The 21,390-nt window shown below is 38.7% G+C and overlaps 1 protein-coding gene across 1 annotated transcript in view; it reads right to left on the bottom strand.

Annotated features, from left to right (window-relative positions):
* LOC104362639 overlaps positions 1–21,390 on the bottom strand; it is a 164,690-nt gene that overhangs the window by 7,410 nt on the left and 135,890 nt on the right. Inside the window, exon 17 of the mRNA XM_032991935.2 lies at positions 4,838–5,047. Within this exon, the coding sequence (XP_032847826.1) occupies positions 4,838–5,047 (210 nt within the window). The remainder of the gene's footprint in view (positions 1–4,837; positions 5,048–21,390) is intronic.

Below are 21,390 nucleotides of genomic sequence, written 5' to 3'. Positions count from 1 at the left end.
GGTTACTGTTTCATTCTTTTTAAGTGTCACTCAGCATACCATATCTGATCTTGTATTCAAAATAAACTTATATGATTTTATTCACTTTTCCAGAAGTGCAAGAGAGTTTAGACATAATTTATAGCATATGGATTGATGTAAGTAGCTTAAACTAAGTAATTGGCTAGTCACCTACATTGTCTTATCCTATTACTACTAGGTACTTTTCAAGTAATTAGGGAAAAGAGATCTCTTTTATCCTGTAAGTTTAAATTGGATGAATCCTTGACATTTGTGTAGGTGTATTTGATAGATAAAATCATGCTATACAAAAACTTTCTCTACAATGCTGAGGTTTACTAGGCTTATAATAAGAAACTGATTTTTTGCTGAGTTAAAGTGACTTATCTTTGCCCTTTTAATAAGAAATCAACTCCAGTCAGCAAAAATTGAGATAAAAATCACTGAGTTGGTGTTATCACCATGTAAACAGCAAACACATACCACTATCATTAACTTTTCTGTGCATGGATTTCAAATACATTTAAAATGCTAAAACTCAATAATTTCCTGTATATTACAATAACATAAGATTAATGAATAAGGAAAAGCATAAAAAGTGATTTATTTTGGGAAGGTCATTCCTTGGTTAGCCAACACTTAAATTCAATACTATAAAGGAGAAATATATTATAGGTAAAAAAGAAAATGGGTTTTATTGCATGTGAATTCTTTGAGTTTTACAATGCTTATGATAAAAGGACTGCACTTCCAAGTTTAACCTCTATAATTTTTATGCTGCACATTTGAAAAAAAAATCTTTTTATTTAACATTTCTAGGGCAATTTATACATGTCACCTTGTACTTAATGTTCCTTTTAAAACAGTTATTTTTGCCTCATGCTTATGAAAACTACAAAACTACTTTTCATACCAGACATGAAATTTCTAGTTATACCAGCAAAGTTGGACCTTTAACGGGAATACCATACTTAAAGAAATAACTATTTAAAGAAGTTATTACATAGAGAGACATTTATACCTGGCTAGTGTGACTAGTGTACTCCTGTACACAGCACTTACAAACTGGCCTTACTTACTACTAAAAAAAAAAAAAAAAAGGAAAGTATCTTAAAATTAGTGTTTTGGCTGCTTGGCTTGAATGAAGTTCACACTTAAGTGCTTTGCTGAATTAGGGAATTAGGGCTACAAGAAAATCTTGATTTCACTGAACTAAAAGAGTAGGATGAGCTTTTGAATATAACGTAAATTCCTAATGAGTATCCAAGGACTTTAAAGCAATATTATGCAAAATTCTTTTTATGCTTGTTGATGTATATCTGCAGATACAGAAGGATATCTGAGGTTGAATTCACTAGCAGTTGAACACATGAATTTGAGGAAGAACTTGGCCCGGTAATTTAAATACTATTCTCACATCAGTGTGTTTGACGAGAGATAGACAGCCACCCCAATAACCCAGAGCTCTCTAGCCTGCACACAAATCTCAGTTAGCTGAGTGCTAAGAACCTACTGCTCATGCTGGTGGTACCCTCTGAACAATGTCTATAATTGCACATGCTTTTCAAAGTTATTATCATTTCTGTGTTGTTTTCTGCCAAATTCCTCATTTCCTCTGATTGTACATAATGTTTCTGAAGAACACCTAGTAATACCAGCAACCATCATGCTGTAACGGCACAAAGCATTACACATCGAGAGGAGAGATCTCAGTCCCCAAATGCCTGAATTAATGGGGTTCCACTGCAGTAATTAGGAATAGCTGTTACGGCTCTTTCAGGTATGATTCCCAAAAGTCACAGAAATTAAAAAATCAAAGCCTTTACATTTTGCTGTCTTCAGAGTTACACTCCTTCAGAGTTTCTTAATAAAAGTGACCAAGCAAACACAAAGTTACACTGAAATAGTTACATTTTAACCATTGGTAGGTTACAGTAATAAAAAGCATGGGTTTTGCAGGAATAAGTTACATGCAACCCTCAGTTCCTAGATGCTTTTGAATTACTTGTATTCTGCAGTTGTACAATAGCACTAGCCCATACAAAAGAGAGGAAAAAGAAATTCAAATTGGTTGTTTTCTTTCTCTGTGGACTCTGCAGACAAGGTAGATGCATATACAAATGTAGGACGTGTCACACTTGCCAAAGACCTCCCCTATGCCTACATGCCATGATCCTACAGTCCCAAGACAGCATTTCATACAAATATCTTCTATCTGGTGGGGAGAAAGAGGCTTGCCCATCATGAAGAAAGAGGAGAGGCAGCTGTTGTTCCTATGACAGGGAGAGGAGAGGTGACAATCTCTAGTTATAGAGATTGTGGAAGAAGAGCCCACCCTCCTTGACTACTACTAGTAAGGTGAGGAAGGGAATGAAAAGCAAAAGGGGAACTTGTTTCTTCTGGTGAAGTGTTGTACCCATTCTGGCAGAAAACTGCTAAGATTATGAAATTAGATCATGTAGGTAAACTTCTGGAAGAGATAAGTCTTATTTACACCAAAGGGTGATCCAAATAAATACAAGGAAACTGACAATGTATAAATTGAGGCTGGAAAATAAGAGGAGAATTCTGACCACATAAGACTGGAAGGATCCAGAAAAATCTTTCCATCGAATCACTGGGGACAAAATACCTAATCTAGACTAGGTTTAGGTAAACTAAACTCCCTGAATCCTCAGGACTAGCTCTAAATATTCAGACTGAAAATGCTTATACACAATGAGTTACCCCCAGAAGGAGCAGACTGGACAGATTACCCCAAGAAGCCCATGTAGTCTTCATTTCCTACACCCTTAAAAGCTATACTTAAGGTTGCAATGCAACCTTCTAGCTCCCAAACAATTTTTTAACCCCACACAAGTACCACTGCTTGTCTAGATGCAGCAGAGCCAAAAATACTCTTCCGAAGGGGCAGCATCAGCAGCAAGTTGTGAAGCTCAGGTGTATTTCCCCCATGGCAGGAAACTTCTCACTAGTCAGTGTATAGTTTTAAAATTCATTAACATAGAATATTCCTAATTTGGAACTGAAGTAGAAAACCCTGACCTATAAAATACACAATGGTATAATTACATCCATTATCAGCTAAATGTAAGATCTGTACATAAGTTTTACTGCAATTATTAGTTAAGCACATTTCTCATATGTAATTGTATTTAGATCTACAAGTAAAAATGCTGTAAAGTGTGCGTTTGTCTCCTAAATTAGACATGCAGCTTTCAAGATGATGACATGAGAGTCAGCCATGTAGATTTCAGGGATAGACTATGTTGTGATCTGGTGTGGGAAACTGTACAGAAGTGGCTTGAGCTATCTGCATTGTGCAGCGCTCATTTTGTTGATGTTGATCAGCATCAGTTCAGAAGCTGGAAGCTTCTGGGAAGACAAAATTGTATTGTATGGGAATGCATTTGTCCTCTCTCAGAAATACAAGAAGGATTAATGAAAGGGACCAGTGCACTGGTTTAAGATTGCCTCGGGTGTTCGAAGCCCCTCCTTCCACAGCCTTGGGGTAGCTGAACAAATCCTCATGACCAAAAAGCTGAGAACAACTTAACTCGGAAAAAAACAATCTGCAAAAAATACTGTTTGTAACAGGCGAAAAGTAGGAATGGGGCTGCATTGTTGACCTTGAACAGGGAAAAAGTGTTCTAGCAAAAATCTAGCCAACGATTTGTATGAGGAGCTTCTTTAACAGACTTAGGCATGGACCTGGATTTGCCGGTTTCTTTGTTTTAATAATTAAGTTCTACTTCATGTAGGCCACATGCCTTCTCTTGTTTTGTTTGGCCAGCTCTAAGACTCTGGTGTCTTCACCCTGGTGAATCACAAGTTCCTGGGGCAGAAAATTATGTTTGGATTCCTTGAGGACAGTTTCCTTTAAATTAAATTTTCTTTAAAAAGCCAAGTAGGGCAAAGACATTAAGAATAAAATCTTTTAATGAAGAAAACAGCCTTGAAACATTAACCAAAGGAGCAGAAGCAACATTTGCCTCATGCTGGAAAGATGTACTTGAACCTTCACCTTAGAATAGAGCAGCTGAGAACTTTGTACTTCAGCATCATTTGTGCCAGTTTTCTATGGTAAACAGACCTCCGTGATGATGCTCCCACTTCTTATCTGGGTAGGTAAAGCAGTATTCTTTCACTCTACTTTCTCTTAGATGCCAAATATTTTTTAAAGGTCTCTCAACACAAGACCAAAGGCAACAAGGAAATGCACTTCTTCTAAGCACTTAGAACAAAAATGACAATGCAATGTACAAAATACAGCCCATGAAACAAGTAATGAGCAATACTTCTTTACAATACCATCCTGTATTTTATTTTAGTGCACAGGCTGCTAAAACTCTGACAACATCCAGGATTCAATCTAAAACTTGTAAGATGCCAGCAAGCAATCTAACTGTGCCTTAGCTCTGTCTATCTGAGGAAAAACTAAGTGAATGACCATACCTGTAGTACTAGCTGTGTAATACATGTGCACAATGCTTACATTGTATATTTATATATATAATTCCTGTACAGAATGACCTTATGTGGTTCTAAGCAATATATATTTATAAATAATCTCTGTGTGTGTAGTTTCAATGTATATCTTCCATAATTGCCTTCAAATGGCTCTATAAACAATACTAAATAGCTACTTTGCACTGCAAACACATTAACTCATTGATTTTACACTACTGTTTAGGAGTGAGGTCTTCCTATGCAAGATTTCAATGTATATTTCGAGCAGGGTCAGGCAGGTCTATTTTTCCGTTTTGACACTGACCCACTTCTGAAGCGCACCCCTTCGCCTTCAATATCTGCAGGTGGGGAGTCTGCTTGGACCTACCTCCACGATAGCCCCATCAGGGAGCCTGAGGAAGTGCCTGTAGAGCTCCTGGAAGCCGCTGAGGTGAACAGTGTAGATGGAGATGTGAACAGTGGTGCTACCTTTCGAGGTAGCTGCGGAGTCAGGGGTTTTGTCCTGGTGCTGGAGGTCACAGCTGGAGACACCAGGCTTGCTGGCGTGGTCCTTCCAGATGTAATCAGACACTGCCACCTAGTGAGACAGAAGGCCCCCCCCATACACATGCACACACGTACGCACACACGCACACACACAGAGTCCCCCCACCCCCCACCCCCCCACCAAAGGAACATATTTAATTAACTTCTGGCAAGAGCTTAACCGATTTAAAATGATTTTACAATAAATCTGCAAAGCCTGTACCATATGCAGTGCTTGCACACAATTCTCTGCTACATATTTTTTTATGACATAGATCTAAATAGAGGAGATAGACGAATCCCTAGTGTATATTCTATAAAGTTAATTCTGCACAGATGAAGCTGTAATTGACTCCTGTATTAACCAAAAGTAGGCAGATCAAGCAGGGTAGGTTAAACAATAAAATGGCAATGCTGATTAAAAAAAAAAAAAAAAAAAGAAAGCTTCCCAAGAATTTCATGAACGAGTATTTATATTTCTCTATCTTTGAGAAGCCTTTGCGCCTGTACCCACAAGCACTTTTTAGTCTCTGATCGCTGCACAGTATTAAAATAACCTTGTGCTGCTAACTGAATTGTAGATGAGGCAGAGTAAATAAGATGTATTTTAGTGCATTGTATAACGCTAGTTTGTTGACACAGTTACCTAGTTTCCTGGTTTGCTCTAAACACATTTGCTTGGTTAGGTTTTGTACCTCCTTGTGTCAGTCAGAATTTCCATTTAACCTTTTTCCTGTTAATTCTTACTCAGGTTGAGCAGAATTCAAGACTCCAGGTGGATCATAGCACAGTTTAAGCACCCCGTATCCTTAACTAGAACTGATGATGAGAAGCATTATTTTTATACTCCCACTGAAGCACAAGCTTTTTAACCCTTCACTTTTGCAAGACCTTTGCATCACTCATTTTTCTCCCATGAGATTCTACTCCTGTTTACAGTAAGAAGGGATTAGTGATATTGTTATATCCATACAATATACCGCTATGCTCATCCCAAACACTTCCACTTAATGCAGAGGAAATGACTCTTTTACTGATCTAGCACATGCCTTTTCTTTCACAAAAATGTATTACACAGGCTGAAATGATTGAAACTCATCCACAAAGCTAGCCATAGAAAATCTTTAATTTGAGATAGATGCATCAAAACCTTCTTTTGCATAGTTCTGCTTTCTCTGTTTGCTGAAGCAAAGAGCTCAGTTTCTTGAAAGAGATTCCAAAATCACCAGATACAAATTTTTCCACCCACTTGGGAAAAGTTAGATTTAGCTCACTTTGCTTGTGTTCCAGTTCACGTTTCGTCAGCTGTTCTTACGCGTTACAAGGAATCCCATAACTAGCACAGTGTGCCAATGCCACGATCCTGACGTGCACACTGCTATTCTGAGCAACTGCCTTAGGAGAGGATTGGTTTTAGGTGAGTTAAGAAAGCAATAATATGCACTGGAAATTATCTCCAACTCTTCCAGGAATAACAGAACAATAGGAATCTTCATTTTAATGCCAACTTTCACTTGCATCAGTCCTAAATGATTTTATACATTTTAAAACAAAGAAAGGTCATCTGAAATTTAAGGTAAAATATGTATGGTCTAAATTTCCCACACCAAACTCTCTCGGGGGTAAAAGGATTTCATTGAGAACAGCTTGCTAGGAACACAGAGCAGCTACAAGGACAGGACAAGCCCTGCATTTTCTTCTGCCCACAACACAAGTGCATCTTACACACTTGCCATAAGCAGCTGCTCTGTAAGAATTAAGGTGGCCAATGCTCTCATGAAAACAGGAAGGCAGCTTCTGGTGAGACAGTGGTGGCCAGAGCAGGGACAAGCATCTGCAAGAGATGGCACACCACAGCATGTGTAATGGGAACAAAGACCCTGCCATGGTTACCCTCCTCCCTCATCCCAGCGTCTCACAGCTGGGAGCTCTGACCTGTCCAAGAGCACCAAGCCCTTCCTGGCCTCATGTCTTCTCCCTGATCTATGACTCCAGGGCAGAGGAATGGTTGAGAAACCCAGTTCAGAAGCTCAGACTTCAGGGGATGCACACAGCAAACGGGATGATCTCTGATATGATCCTCCTTTTAAACTACATGCATTTTCCCCTGTACTGCTTGCTTCCTTTCTCCAGTGTTTTCCTCCCTCCTGAATCAATCCTGCACATTCCCCTGCTTCTTCTCTGACCTTCTTCTTAGACCACTTTCACTAAATCTGCTTGTCTTCCTTTTGTGCTTGTCCCTACCAACAAGTATGGGGGGTTGCAATCCATGGATCAGTCACTGTGAACACTGCAACCTTCTCTGCAGCTCTGTTTTGCCCATTGGAGCTGTGAGCTCTGGGGTCAAAAATATGCATGCCGTGCTTGTCCAGGACAGAGGACAGCATGTATCTTAGACTGTCTTCACACAAGTAAATTACCAAACGTTTTTTCAATCAGTGCCAGAGCTGAGTGCAATTTACAACATATAATTATCAGGCTGGAAGCTAAAGCCATGTCACTCAAAGCTTCACCTTGCCAGGGCAAAGACCTCCTTTGAGAGTTACCTGCTCTGGGTGCCATCCTTGTGGAACCATATCCATACAGGACCACTTACGGCATCAAGAGCCTCTACCTTGCCACCCACTCTGAGAGCAGACAGATCCACAGGGTAGTGGGAGTAAACAAACCCACCTGACCCGTCATCACATGTCAAGATCTGGCGAACTACTTCTAAGGACATTTATTGTGACTAGCCAAGAGAACGTGACAATATTGATTGGCATGTCCTCCCCTCCCTAAAAGCATAGCCTGTAGCCTTATCATCAGACAACTGAGAGTGAAAAAGGACCACCAAAACTGATGGTGCCATGTTGAGTTGCATCACCTTGGTCTGGGGTAAGCACAAGTAGAAAGGGAGGAAGTGGGATGCTTAGCTGGAGCATCACTCATTGACCCTTCCTCAGAGTGATTTGGTAGCATGGATTTGCCTGAAGGCAGGCTCTACAATCTGCAGTGGAATATAACAGCTGAAAATCAACCCCAGGAAAGGAAAGAGCAGCATAGGGGTGGCTGTGGATTTACACATCCCAGCTCTGAAGGACTGTTCAATTCCCTTTCCACTAGCACCATCTTCAAGTATTGGCAGAGGCATGTCCACTGCCTTGAAACTTTCAAAATGCATTTCTGTGAAGTGATAGGTCACTAGAGAACTGCTATGGCCTGCATAACCTGAAGAAAGCTCCAAAAGTAAACTCCACTGTCATCTGAAATTTCTATCATTAAGTTAATCAAAAATGCCCATTCATTTCTACGGGAATACAATATGAGTTAATAAATCCACTGAGACAGGCTAGTCAAGAGACTGTGCATATAGGACATGTCAGAGAACTGAAGTTAGCTATGATCTAGATTCACAAGGGCTGACAAGAAACCACAAAATGCCAGAGCAGTGTACAGTAATCCTTAAATGAAATTCATCTTTCAGCAGAAAAACACATTAAGGATGGTAATTCAATGATAAAAGAGGCAGGCCAGAACAGGTTCAAATGCTGAATATTTCACAATATAACTTAATTAAAGCAGGAGTGTGAGGCTGTTAATCGCTTTATAATAGTTCAGCTTGAAATGAGGTCTGATGTGAATGCCCTTATATTTCATTTGTTTATATTATTATAATCACAAAATGTTACATCAACCTAATGCAAATACACAGTTTTCACTGGTCTTTATTGTGTTGGTTTTTTCTCCTTTTCATCCTCCTGTCTTTGTGCAAGTGTGCAAAGGGAAGAACTGGGAGGAAGGGTCATAAATTTAGGTCAGATCAGATGATTCAGTAAGTCTCGTGTGGGTTTAAGTCTTATTAATAATTTTAATACATTCTTCCTTGACAACAATGATTTCAATCACTGCTCCTTTAACGTACAGTGTGACGTAAAAGTACACAGAATTTTAAAGGAATGAAACGTGCTTCTCATACAAAGAAGGTAAATTATGTCATCTTTTGGAAATTACAGTACATAACCTAGAACAAAAGACAAAAATACATTTGTAAGTACAAATACAAATGTACTTTGTTCTATAACTATATCATTCTATACCAAGTGTACAGAATTATGTTATCGAAGTAGAACATGATAACATTTTACATAAAAATATATTAATAAATGTATATTTATAAATATATTGCACACATGATACACATCCAATTATTATTAATATTTCCAAGGAAAGGGTATAGAAAATGCCATGCCAGTTTGTAAAGGCACTATGAGGTTTGGTATTGTTTGACAGCTTTTGTAAAAGAAAAAGGAAAAAAATTAATTCCTTAAATTTTCTGAGCTACAGTGGGAATTAGAAAAAGACTGACTTTTAGATTCTTTAAAAAAAGTTGAGAAAATATACATATCCATGTGTGTCCAAACATTTGATTATGACTAGTACAGATTCTTAACTGCTTGCAGCATTATTATTAGCAACATCATGTGACGCAATTCCAGCTTCATGCACTGCAAAATGTATAAAAACTGTTTGAAAGCAGCATTCAAAGAAAATGCATAAAATGAGCAATATGGACCAAACCAACCAGCTAAGAATGGGTAGAACTGTGAGCCAGTCATGACAAATAATCAGCAGAAGTTACAAGCTGTTAACTTTAGGCAAAGGGGCAAAAGTGTTGAAACTATAGAAAAAAAGACATCAGAAGTCAAGGGTGCTGTATTTACTTCAAGTAACTTTCATAAACATTGTAAGTGCATTTTCTGTGGTAAGAGTTGTAAATATGGGAATTGCTGTCCTGGAGGCAATCTTTGTTAAACCAGTGTAGCTCTACAATTGAAAAAACAAAAGCTGGCCAGTATTAACCTCGGAGGGAAGCTCAGCACCCCTTAAGTATTGCAAACCCCGTCTCTGCCATGCTGTCACTAAAAACCTTGCCAGCAAATCTGGGCAAAGAATTTACACAGACATGCCTAAAAACACCCTTGCTGCCCATATCAAAAGCACCTTGGTGGCACCTAGGTCCGGGTGAGGCTACCACTGACCCGCATGTGGGAAGAGCTGTGACAGTGGAGAAGATTTTCAAGCCACCGTAGGAAGGATGGGATACTTTACAAGAAGTGAAAATGAGCTCGGTTCAAATAAATTGTGAAACTGGAGAAATAGAAAGAAAAGACATGAGCAAGATAAGCTATTAGGACTGCCAAAAGTCATACCATCATAAGAAAGTCATGACCAGTTACATCAATGCCCCTCATATTTAATCCTTAAATTATACATACACGCTTATACATATACAGTGTATTTTGGTGGGGTGATAGCATGTGCTCTCGCGCCTGGGGCAATAATGAAGCATGTAAATGTCTCGGGTTAGCAAAGGCCTTTGGTCTGCTGTTGGCAGAGGACCTCTGCCAGGCACACATGGTGTAACAGCTGTACTCTGACCTACAGAGCTGGTTCAGCAGCAAACACCTTAAAACCGGTGTGATATCCCCACCTACGACTGCCTGTAGTAACTCTGCGGATAGATAACTTGTTTCTAAATTGTCCTATTTATGAATATAATGGACCAGTAGTATCTGGGAATTGTTTATTTCAGTCAAATTATGAATGCCTGAAGCATTGTTGTTACAGTCTTCCCTGATTTATTTAATAAACTGACATGGACAGGGTGAATGATGGAAATAACCATATACGGAGAATAACCTCTTTGTAAACAACTGAGGAGAAATCCCAGAATAGATTTATGGCAAGCTGCTCAACATCGTAACACTAGGAAACAGGAGAGAGTCTTTTTTTTCTGAATTGTGATAGCATCATGTTTATGCATATGTCCAAATGAACAGCAATGCAGATCTTTTCTAGGGGATGATTTTGATCTCCTGCTTTCAGATACTACAAAGTGCAGCCACGCTTAGCCACTGTGCACCCGTTGCTAGTGTAGTCTGCTGGTTCCTATCATATCATTTCAGATCTAAATCCTAAGTGGTTTTATGTCTCCACACTTGAGTTGCCCATAAATAATATACAAATGTAGAAATAGACTCTTCCAAACAATAATAAAGTTGAAAAAAAAATGTCATCTCAAGTATTAAGTCAAGGAAAACTGATATTCAATCCAGCAAAAAACTTAGTGAGTAAAAATTAAAGGCCGCATCTTTCTTGCATTTCCTCGTGCATAGCAATGTCTTTGTCCATTGATTTGCCCTAAGGAAAGGAGATAAAACACATTCCCTTCCTATTCCAGAGAATCCTGCTGTAGTCCAAGACCAGAATGATTTTGGTTTAGATGGGTAAGAGAAATTTCTCTCCACGCCTCATTTCCCAAATTTATAAGGGATGCTGGAATCAGTTACTTAAGAAAGAATCTTCAGTAACTTCAGACAGACAGTATTTTATAGACAAAAGTGTTTAGGAAAAGCTATTTTCTCTATGGAAGTCAGGATTTTAATGCATACAAGGGGATATCTGTGTAAATAGGAGTTTCTGCTATTCATTATCTGCTCATCAACATTTGTTATGCATTACTCATCTGTTTACAAATGTAATGCAGTCAGAAAACAGAAATAATACTATATGACTTTGGTGACCAAACATGCACCAGAAACAACAAATAGTAAATAGATCAATAGAGCAGTTCATCTTATGGGATAAAATTTGCCCACAGAAGACATTCTGCAGAAATTTGTGAAAATAGCCCCAACAGATCTGTGGAAAAACAATGTGGCTCAAAAAGAATCTGTAAACAGAAAACAAAGGAGCTAAGTTTGTCAATTAACCTATTTGCAATGAATATATTATCTTTGACTTTTATGGTTTGGAACAGATTAAACGCAGAAAAGATAGTTAAATAAGTCTGTGTTCACAGATTTCATTCACCATGTCCAAGACTGCATGCGTACAAGATATATGTCTGGGTATGAGACACACCTTTACTCACCTGTGACTTGTGTCTGACAGACAGATCTGTTCCTGGCAGCTAAATAACATTTTTAAAGCTGGATCACTACATGGGCAGTAAATTGGCTGAGAACTTAAAGCTTAAATACATTGGACTGGTGGCTTCTAGTTTCATCTTCTCCAGCTTCAGAAAATTTCCTCCTGTGAAGGCAGAGGAATTGTGTATCCTTGTGCCAGTGGGGTAGAACATAGTGTGACCTGTGCTCTTGTGGAGGGTGTCTGTTGATGCATACCTGACCAAGTCTGGATTTTAAACTTTTTTTTTTTTTCCCAAATATTTTTCAAACAGTAGCAAAATTGCTATGAGGTTTTTCTAATAATCAAAATGTTCCCAATTTGCCTGCTTAAACCTAGCTTTCTTTTCAAGCAGATGGAAGGGGGTTAGAAAAAAGAAGGCAAAAGAGGAAAGCAAACTTCAACACTTTTAGTAAAACACATATGAAAATCCATGAAAGGTAGTTACACCCTCTTTAGAAATATTGTCATTTTTCTCTGACCTTTCAATAATCCTAATGAGTATACTGACTACTCCGTCATGGATAATAATTTTTAGTAAACAGATTTACCACAGAAGCATCTAGAAACTCTCACTCACACTGTGGCCACATTGCTCCAGCTGCTGTACAGACAGGTAGAAATGGTCTACCTGCAGAACAAAGAGTTAACAGCCCACGGTGAGATCAAAGTAATAGCTGTATTAGCACATGCATAAGGCTATTTGCTTTAACTGTCCCTAAATTATCTTATCTGTTTTTCCAAATAATCACCAGTAATTAGCTACTTTCTTGGAGACATCACTGCAGAGGCAGGCCATGGAGGAAGAACTGAAGGAAAACAGTTTTACAACCACCTTCCTGCAGGATGGACAGTAGTGGAAGGGTCTGGCATATTTGTGTAAGAATTTGTTGTTCCATGGAAGGAAAACAAATGCTGGTTTCATTGTAGAAAAGAAGGGAAAGAAGAAAATTAAGATGACAAAGGTTCAGGTCTTCCGTTGTGGTCAAGATTGGCATTCCTCATTCCCATCCCATCTGCTCTGCCATCTTCACCCCAAGGATCTTTTTCCTGCCTCCACAGGGCCAGCACGAAAAATGCAAGCTCAACGGGATCTAATCCAAAAGTGCCTCAATTTCCAAGGCAGTTCCTTGTTGTCAGTTTACTCCTTCCTTTTTCTGCACCACAGTTTTATTTTTGGCTCTTGCAAACATTTTAACCATGCCTGGCACTGATGCTTCTCTAGAAATCTAGAAGTGGAAATCTTCTATAGCAAGTAGACAATGGGTCAAAGGTTCAGGGCAGTTTGCATAAGCCTTCAACAGGGTATGCAAACCAGTTGGGTCTGCAAAACTTGTCAAAAGAACTTGCAAGATCAGGCTGCCTCCTGGGATTCCCTGAGCACCAAGAGCCTCTAAGCAATGCCTTCTTCCCTGCTTGAGTTAAGAAATCAGATAGCAGGAATTCTTCTGTCAATAATATTTCCTACTTGTAGCACAGTATTGTAAAAACAGCCCCCTTTGTGGTATTTCAGCAGTTCTGCCTTCAGTTCAAGCAGGAACCATGAAATGCACCAAAAAAAAAAGCTTACACACAAAGTAAAACTGACTGCTAGGAACACTGTCAAGCAGTTTATGGTTCAGCTTAAAGTTTGGGGCAAAAGTGTGGCGTGATTTTATGCATGGAAGAAAGATTTGTTTCATATTTGATTTCCCCTTAACTAGTTTGCCCTTCCTGAATTAAAAGTTACTGTCCAAGATATCCAGAAACAATTGCATTGTATTATTGAAGTTGATGTGCTTGGTTTGTAGAAAAATGGTTTAGTGTGCTGTGACCAATTCTCTATTATAATGAAGCTTATTATTAATGGAATATACTTTTATATCCTTAGTTTTTCCTCCTCAGAAGATAGCAGAGTTCAGCATCCGATAAACATGTAAATTACATTTTCCTTTTCACACAGGACAGATTTCAACTTCTGAACCAGCAGTCAACAAAGATTCCCCCAGCTGCTGGTGAAAAAAGTAAGTATTTATGAAGAAAGGCAAAATAAGATCAGAGAGAAGCCTGTCATAAAAATGCACATTGCATAATACATGATGGATCATTTCTATTATTTAACTTTTGCATAGATGTAACAATACAGGGATATGCTAACCATCATAGTCAGCATTAATTTACAGTGGGAAAAATAATTAGAATCTCACTTTTTCTGAAGAATGGAGTGAAAATGTAAACAATGCTTCCCTCCAGGCAAGTGCTTTATCAAGTTGACAGGTGCATTTGAATTTCCATGGGTGGGGGACATAATAGGTTATTTATGTGTCATTTTAATAGAAAGGCCCAACCATCAAGATGGACAGGAGACTTTATCAGTACTGCTGTTTGCAACTAATCCACCAATTTAATACCCCATGAAAATACCTGCAACAAAACCTGGACATTATTCTTTTCCACTCCATTATAGGCAAATCAATATGGGTGCTATTCATCTAAAATCTTTGGCTCAGCAGGTGCCCACTACACAGAGCTCCTCACAACACTGGTGCATCAGCACAGCCGTGTAAGCATAGACTTTGACTTGTGGTGCAATCAGTGACTCCAACACAGGATCACAAAAGTGCGCTTGGATCACTAGCTCACCCCCAAATACAAGTAAGCAAGAGAAAAAAAAAACAAAACAAAACAAAAAACTGTTGCTTTTTTTTCTTTTTTGAGAGAGAGGAAGGAGATGACAACCCACAAAGCTGTGGGATGGGCTCTTGCAGCGTCAAGACTTCCATGCTGTCTGCTTTACTTTCCTCTCAGACCATGCCGGATACTTCAATATCTCATCAGTTTAGTGACAGATTTGTCTTGGTAACCTTGGCTTTTGATCAAGGTTATAAATTTCACTGGTCTCTTTAGAATTTATTTTTTTCTGTGTGGATGTAATATTCACATCTATACAAATATGCACATACCTTATTGTTAATATAAAAAAGTTTTGCTTAATTTTTATACCAATAATTAAGTATACTAATAAAGATAGCAGCAGGTTTTATTTTTAACACTGAAAAAATCCAGCACAACTTCTAGGAGTTTTTGATTACTGTGATTGTATTTAAAGTAGACACTCCTTAATTTTCACAAAAAAGTACCATAGCCTTGGAATAGCCACAAGCCAGAAAAACATTATGCATCTCCTAGATGTAACAGGTTTATTTACATAGATTTACCATGAAAAAGAAAGATGCTAAAACGTGTACTCCAGTCACACCTTCTTGTGCATTAGCTTTGTTAGATGCTGGCTGTTTTGTCCGCTTTTGGACTGTGAGTTTCATTGACACATAGCCCTGGTCTGACCCAGAGTAAATTTAGTAGCCACACACCAATTTCTTCTTCTTCCTTCCTCAATATTTTCATCTGTACCAACACAAAGCTTCCCCCTGTACTTGTCTACACAGCTATTCCTGACTCATTTGTAACACAGAGCATACGCTGACTGCTCCCCAGTTCTTCACTGGGGGGTGTGTCTGCATCTACACAGTCAAAGTCTGGCCTGATCCGAACAAGCAAAAAATATTTTCCATTAGGGAATATTTCAAAAAAACTTTTTCAAGAGCTGAAGTTTTTCATTATTACAAATCCATCCTCATCTGCGTGCAAAAGTTCAGTTTCCAGATTCATGACCCACAAGGGTCTACACAGACTGGAAAGACAGTCCCTGGTGAGCTTGAAAAGCCTTAGAATAGATCTAAGGAGGATAGAGGTAATGAGCTCATCCACCATTCCCATGTCCACTCAGAAGCATGTTCTAATTCTGTAGAAACAATTCTTTCCTAAGAAACACGGGTACAGCTTCAGAGATGTTACAAGGATGTAACCGGAAGTATCTTCATGCCCCCTGGGTAATTCCTAAGACTAGCTACCCCTGAAACTTTTTGCAAAAGCAAGCAATTCACAACAACATAAATTTGATTAAAAACAGACCTGGGACATTTCCTATGCTCAGTCTTTCAGACTGCAAAGCTCATGCATCCCTGTGGTTAATTAGGAAATATTACTCATAGTAAGATCCAGTTATAATAAAATGTATGTTGCCTGAACACAGCATCTTAATAAGCTTCAGAAACAGTCACTGCCCCATTTTCTTCGCATTACTTGTAACTTGGTGACCATGTTTTCTGGTAGGAGGACGATGCCACTTCTCCTACCTCCAAAGGACTGTATACTATCTTCCCTCCTAGGGCATGTGGTTGAACCTCTGACCCAACATAAAAGAGGAGGTCCAACTCCAGGAATCAGAGGGTTTTCTGCACACATCTGCCCCGTTAGCCTGAGAAAGAGCAACACGAGATCTTGTTCCATGCATTGCACAGATACTCCTCACAACACCAACCTGCAGGAATACCTTTGAGTAGCCCAGAACTGCAGTTGAAAAGAGAGACAAGGTTGGTGCTGACTGAGCAATTTATCCATGAGAGCCCTCTATGGTGGGAGTCATTCAGGAGCTTTCAGGAGGAGCTGTAGGCCAGATGAAAACCCCTGGGAGCACTGATGAACAGTCACACATGGGGCAAGAAAAGAGAGCCCCGGGAAAGGCACAGACCGGGAGAGCACAACTTGAGCCCTCAGTCCACAACAAGGGGAGGGATTATCTCTTCCTTATGTGAAAGCACCCTGTATTTCACCCATGTATTACCACAAGAAGTACATCACAAGCTATGAACGGTAAAGTGCAGGAAAGAAACCCTAATAAATTACTTTGCTTAGTCATCATTAATCTATTAAAAGGCAGCTCAGTCTGTGTAGAAGATTACAATACCAAAGACACACAACTGTTAGGTTGGTAAAACAAACAAAACTGGAAGTCTAACTTTTAATTTTTATACCAGTGCCTTTTTTTTTTTTTTTGTCTCTGCTTGGATAGTGACTCCTTTCACAAGCCATGTAAGGGATGTAAGCAGCATGTCAGTCCACCATCCTCATTACATCACACAACAGATACTGGAAAGGAAGATGACTGTTTACCCCCTAATGATTTTGCCTTAATTTTGATAGCTTAATAGATGACAGGTTTCTTCTGCACACACAGAACTAATGAAAGATGTTGCTATTTTATACTAGATTTTCATTACATAGAGAAGATATAAAAAAAGTGAACACTTAAAATTATTTTGGCTTGAGTAAACACAAGCTGATTCAGATTATGCTACATGGGAGAGTACAAAAAAGAGTGCCTGTAACTGAGATGTTTCCTTTCAAAAGGATGAACTTTGAGAAAATTATTAGTAAAATCAACAACAGAGCTTTAAAAATATAGATCTAATGTCCTCTCACTGTTCATTCTAAGTAAATTTTATGCCTCTTAGTGGGATTTGTATCATATTATATAAATCTTTAATTTCAATGAAAAAAATGTACACTGTATAGTCATTTAGATAACACACCAAAGTAATTTCATATCTCATTAAAAACTATTAAGTTTTCTGCTCTGCATGTGTGCTTGATTCACTGCAACTTTGTCACTTTTATGCTGGTGTAGCTTCTTTGATCAAGTAAAATTAGAGTAAGTGACAGCAGCACAGGAATGAATCATGTCCATACATTTTATGTTTTATAACTGTAACCAGAATATTTTCCCAACTTAGTAGAACAACATATCAATCAACAGAATGCTAAGCATAGAAAAACATCAACAAAATTTCGTATTTGAGAAGAAAAGGAGTAAGTGCACCCAAGAATAGTGCAATACCTTCTTAATTTAGCAGAATTACCAAACACTTAGCCAATACTTGTCAATGATGGAAAGTACCAAGAAAAAAGCTGGTTTCTATATACAGATTATCTAAAATTGATTCAACTGACACCCCCATTTATTTGGCACGTGTAACAGTGTGAGTTTCCAACCAGGACACTCTGTGTCTCAGCTCTTTGCTGGTTCCTTTTTTCATTCCATGTCTTACGGGGATGGGTGAACTCCATTCAACAGAAGATTAGAAAAGACTCAGCACATCTCCAGTTTCAAGCGCATTTTTATGGCTTGATTTTATGGAAATACTACCAAAAGACTGTTGACTTCAGAAGTCTTAACACACAGACAAAAGAGATGCTCCATTTTTTTCTCAAGTTAAAATATATTTTCAGAAAAAGTATTGAGAGAAAGTCTTTTGCGATCCTTGCTGGGTGTTAATCTGGGGAAGTTATATTTATGAGTAATTTTTCATTCATATTACGGATTCATTTCCCATCATTACAAGAGGATCAGCAATCTTGCTTGGCTCCTCCTCCTATTTAATCAGTTTCCAGCCAACTGTACCTTGCATTTCTAGTTAACGTTGGAAATTAAAGATCAGGCTATGTTGGTAAGCAATCACCCATCAAAAGCACTGCTCTGTCTGCCCAGACTGTTTGCTTTCTTGAAGCAGGACCAGCTCCAGGCATAAGCAAAGCAGGCAGGTGCCTGGCAGATGAGTTTTGCTTCTCTGCCTGCTTTGCCTGCAACGGAGCCTTTGCAGGCCAGGCTGATGGCTGCTGTTGCAGCCAGGGAGAGTCCCTGCACCGGGGCTGCTCCTCCAGAGACAGCAAGAGCAGAAGTAGCTTGGGAGTCTCCATCACATCTGTGACGCAGCAGCAGAAACCACCCCGTTCCTATGTGTAGCAGCATCCCATTTTACCTGTGCTAACATGGTGGGGACATGGATGATAACAACAAAGTTTGTTATTCTGGTTGTTGTTTAAAGCAGCACAGTGCTATAGTGTTCTCTCTGGCAGAAGCCATTTCAAGAGAACGTTAATTTGCCTCCCAGAGTCAGATCGTGTTTGGTCCCTTGGAACTGGAGCTCTGGCCTCTCCAGTTTCCAGCACAAATTAATTTATGTATCAAGAATTCACTGAAATAAAATATCTGGAAGTACTACTTTAATCCTCTGTGCTTTGGAATGTTACAGTTCTCGCTTCTAAAAAAAATCAACTTTTCTATACTCATGTTTTCCTAACTGCTTGTTTGTACCTTACAAATATATTATGCATGTAATACATGACTACTGATTCATTTATCTACCCATAACTTTCAGAGATAATTCTATTTACATTCAAAGCTTTCATCTGCACATCAAGATCTTCTGCTTCTAGCACTCAGGCAGGTGACATAAGAAAAATGTTCTCAGAAGTCCCTGAACAGATAGCGTCCTAGGGAAAAGCAACCCGATTAGGTTCTGATGCACCACACTCCACGCTGCCTCATGCCCTCACATTCCTGTTGGTGACTGGGGAATTTAGAGTGGCTCCTTATAGAGTCAGTCACTGTGTGGGAAGGAAAAAGAAACCAAAATAGGCACTGAGCATCATTACAGTGCAGCACAGTCAGTCGGTCTCAGGCAGGAGGGAAGACTTGTAATGGGCTGAAACCTCAAAGATGTCGTACAAGGCACTACATCCAAACTATGAGCTACATTATATAGCAGGGCAATATCAGCTGAACTACAAAACTACAGCTGTACAGCAGAAGAAAAATGCATAAATTCAAATGTTTTGAGATTATTATCATTATTATCATTATCATCATTTTAAGTGTTTTAAGTTTATTATTGCAAATACCTGATAGAAAAAAAGATGTTTTTTTCATGGCTAACTTGCAAGATGTATTAAGTTCCACTTCTATACTGGTTACATATGAAAAAAGAAAAAGGGCATACCATAAATTTACTACAGATTTTATAGAGTGTTTAGACAGCATTAGATGCTCAGCTACCTAACAAATTACTTGATCTTTGTTTCTTGTTCAGATAAAGGATTTAGAAGTGGCAAAGAATAAGGAAAAAGCAATTGTACTGGTATGAACAGACTATCTTGATTTAGAAACCAAGCCAAATAAAAAACATTACAATAGGATTTCCAAAAAGTTATGTTTGCAATTTAAAATACCCATAGGGCAGATCTGACTTACATGACCAACCCTTAATGTATAGTACGTGATAAGATGACACATGCAGTTTTGAAACTTGGCAGTAATTCAGAAAAAGAATACTTTGCTGGCCATTAACAATTTCTGAGCAAAGTATTTATATTTATTATGTATGTCTGTAGTTGAGTTCCTGAGTGATTATAGTTATAACAGTGTCTTCTTCTGTAATCTTAGGACACCAAAAGCTTCACTGCAAAATTAAACTAAGGACTAATAAATGATCTATCTTTTTTGCTCATGCTAACATTACACCAAATTCATATCTTGAGCTTGCTTTCTGTTAGCAAATGCAAATGAAGAGAAACTGCCACAGATCTACAGGGGTGCAAATGATACAGGAACTGAGCTTGCACATTTGTAAAGGCCGCTGAGGGGTCTAGGGGCGCGCATGGGTGTGGGGGGAAAAGCAGCACGAGCATTATACTGAAATATTTTAGCATGCTTTAATGCACCTAAGTAATCTCATACAGGGAACTCAAACTAAAATAGCAGGCAACAATGAGCAATTATACTTTCAGTTTTCTGCTAGCAAGGTTTAAATAATATATTAAGATTTGGGGTTGTTGGGTTTTATGGTTTTGTTTGGAGAGAGTTTTTTTAGAAATGCCTGTGCATTTTCCAATGGAGCTGGTACTGTCTTGCAGCTGTTTGATATTAGATGCAAGACCTACTGGCCCTCAAACCTCACATTAGAAACAGACCTTTGGCCAAGTTGTGTCTTCATTTAGACCTTGGCAACCCTGCTTACATCAGTGGGGGTAATTTGACCTCTCATTTGAATAACGCAGTGCAGTGATATGGTTCTGGTTTGTATTTTCTATGATTGTTTCAGTCAAAACGCAACAACTCCCTGGATCATGTGCAAGATGAAAATGCCTTCCAGAGGTAGCGCAGATACGTAAATCATGTCTGATCTGACAAACCATGAAGCAGGGACAGGTTACAGCCCTGTGCCAGCCTGGCCACAAAAACATCTGCCTACAGCTTCTCCTGATAACCTTGCACTGAAAGCATCAAAAAAAAAGATACTGTGGGCGATGGCAAGGCAGCAGGAACTCTTGGAGCAGCGGGTTCACCTTCCTGGCACAAGCAAATTATGTGTGTGTACATAATCTTTAGAAGCAAGAAGTGTCCCTTCCTCTCTCTACCCCAACAACAGTGAAGTTTTAAAGTGAGCAAAATTCAGCTCAGACTAGAAAAGAAAACTTCCAGTTGAAAGAATTGCATTAGGACAGGATTAATATGATGATAAGCATGCTTTAGCAATCCATTTAAGACATATCATAGTTGGCTGAATTGTTATTATTCTGAATTTAGGTCATTTATGAAAATGGTTGGTTGTGCACTGTCTGAAACTACTTTTACTCTCTTATGAAAAAAAGGAAATACAGTATTATGGTACTTCAGGAAATAAGCAAAAGCTTATGACCCATGGTAACTTTCAACCCCACATACTTAATATAGATATGAAAAACAAAATGTCATGGGGTTGAAAATATGAAAAAATACTGTGAGCT

This window comes from Tyto alba, unplaced genomic scaffold (assembly GCF_018691265.1).
Source record: "Tyto alba isolate M040663 unplaced genomic scaffold, T.alba_DEE_v4.0 Super-Scaffold_48, whole genome shotgun sequence".
NCBI lineage: Eukaryota > Metazoa > Chordata > Aves > Strigiformes > Tytonidae > Tyto > Tyto alba.
The sequence above is the reverse complement of the archived record's forward strand: the minus strand, read 5'-3'. Positions and strand labels throughout refer to the sequence as shown.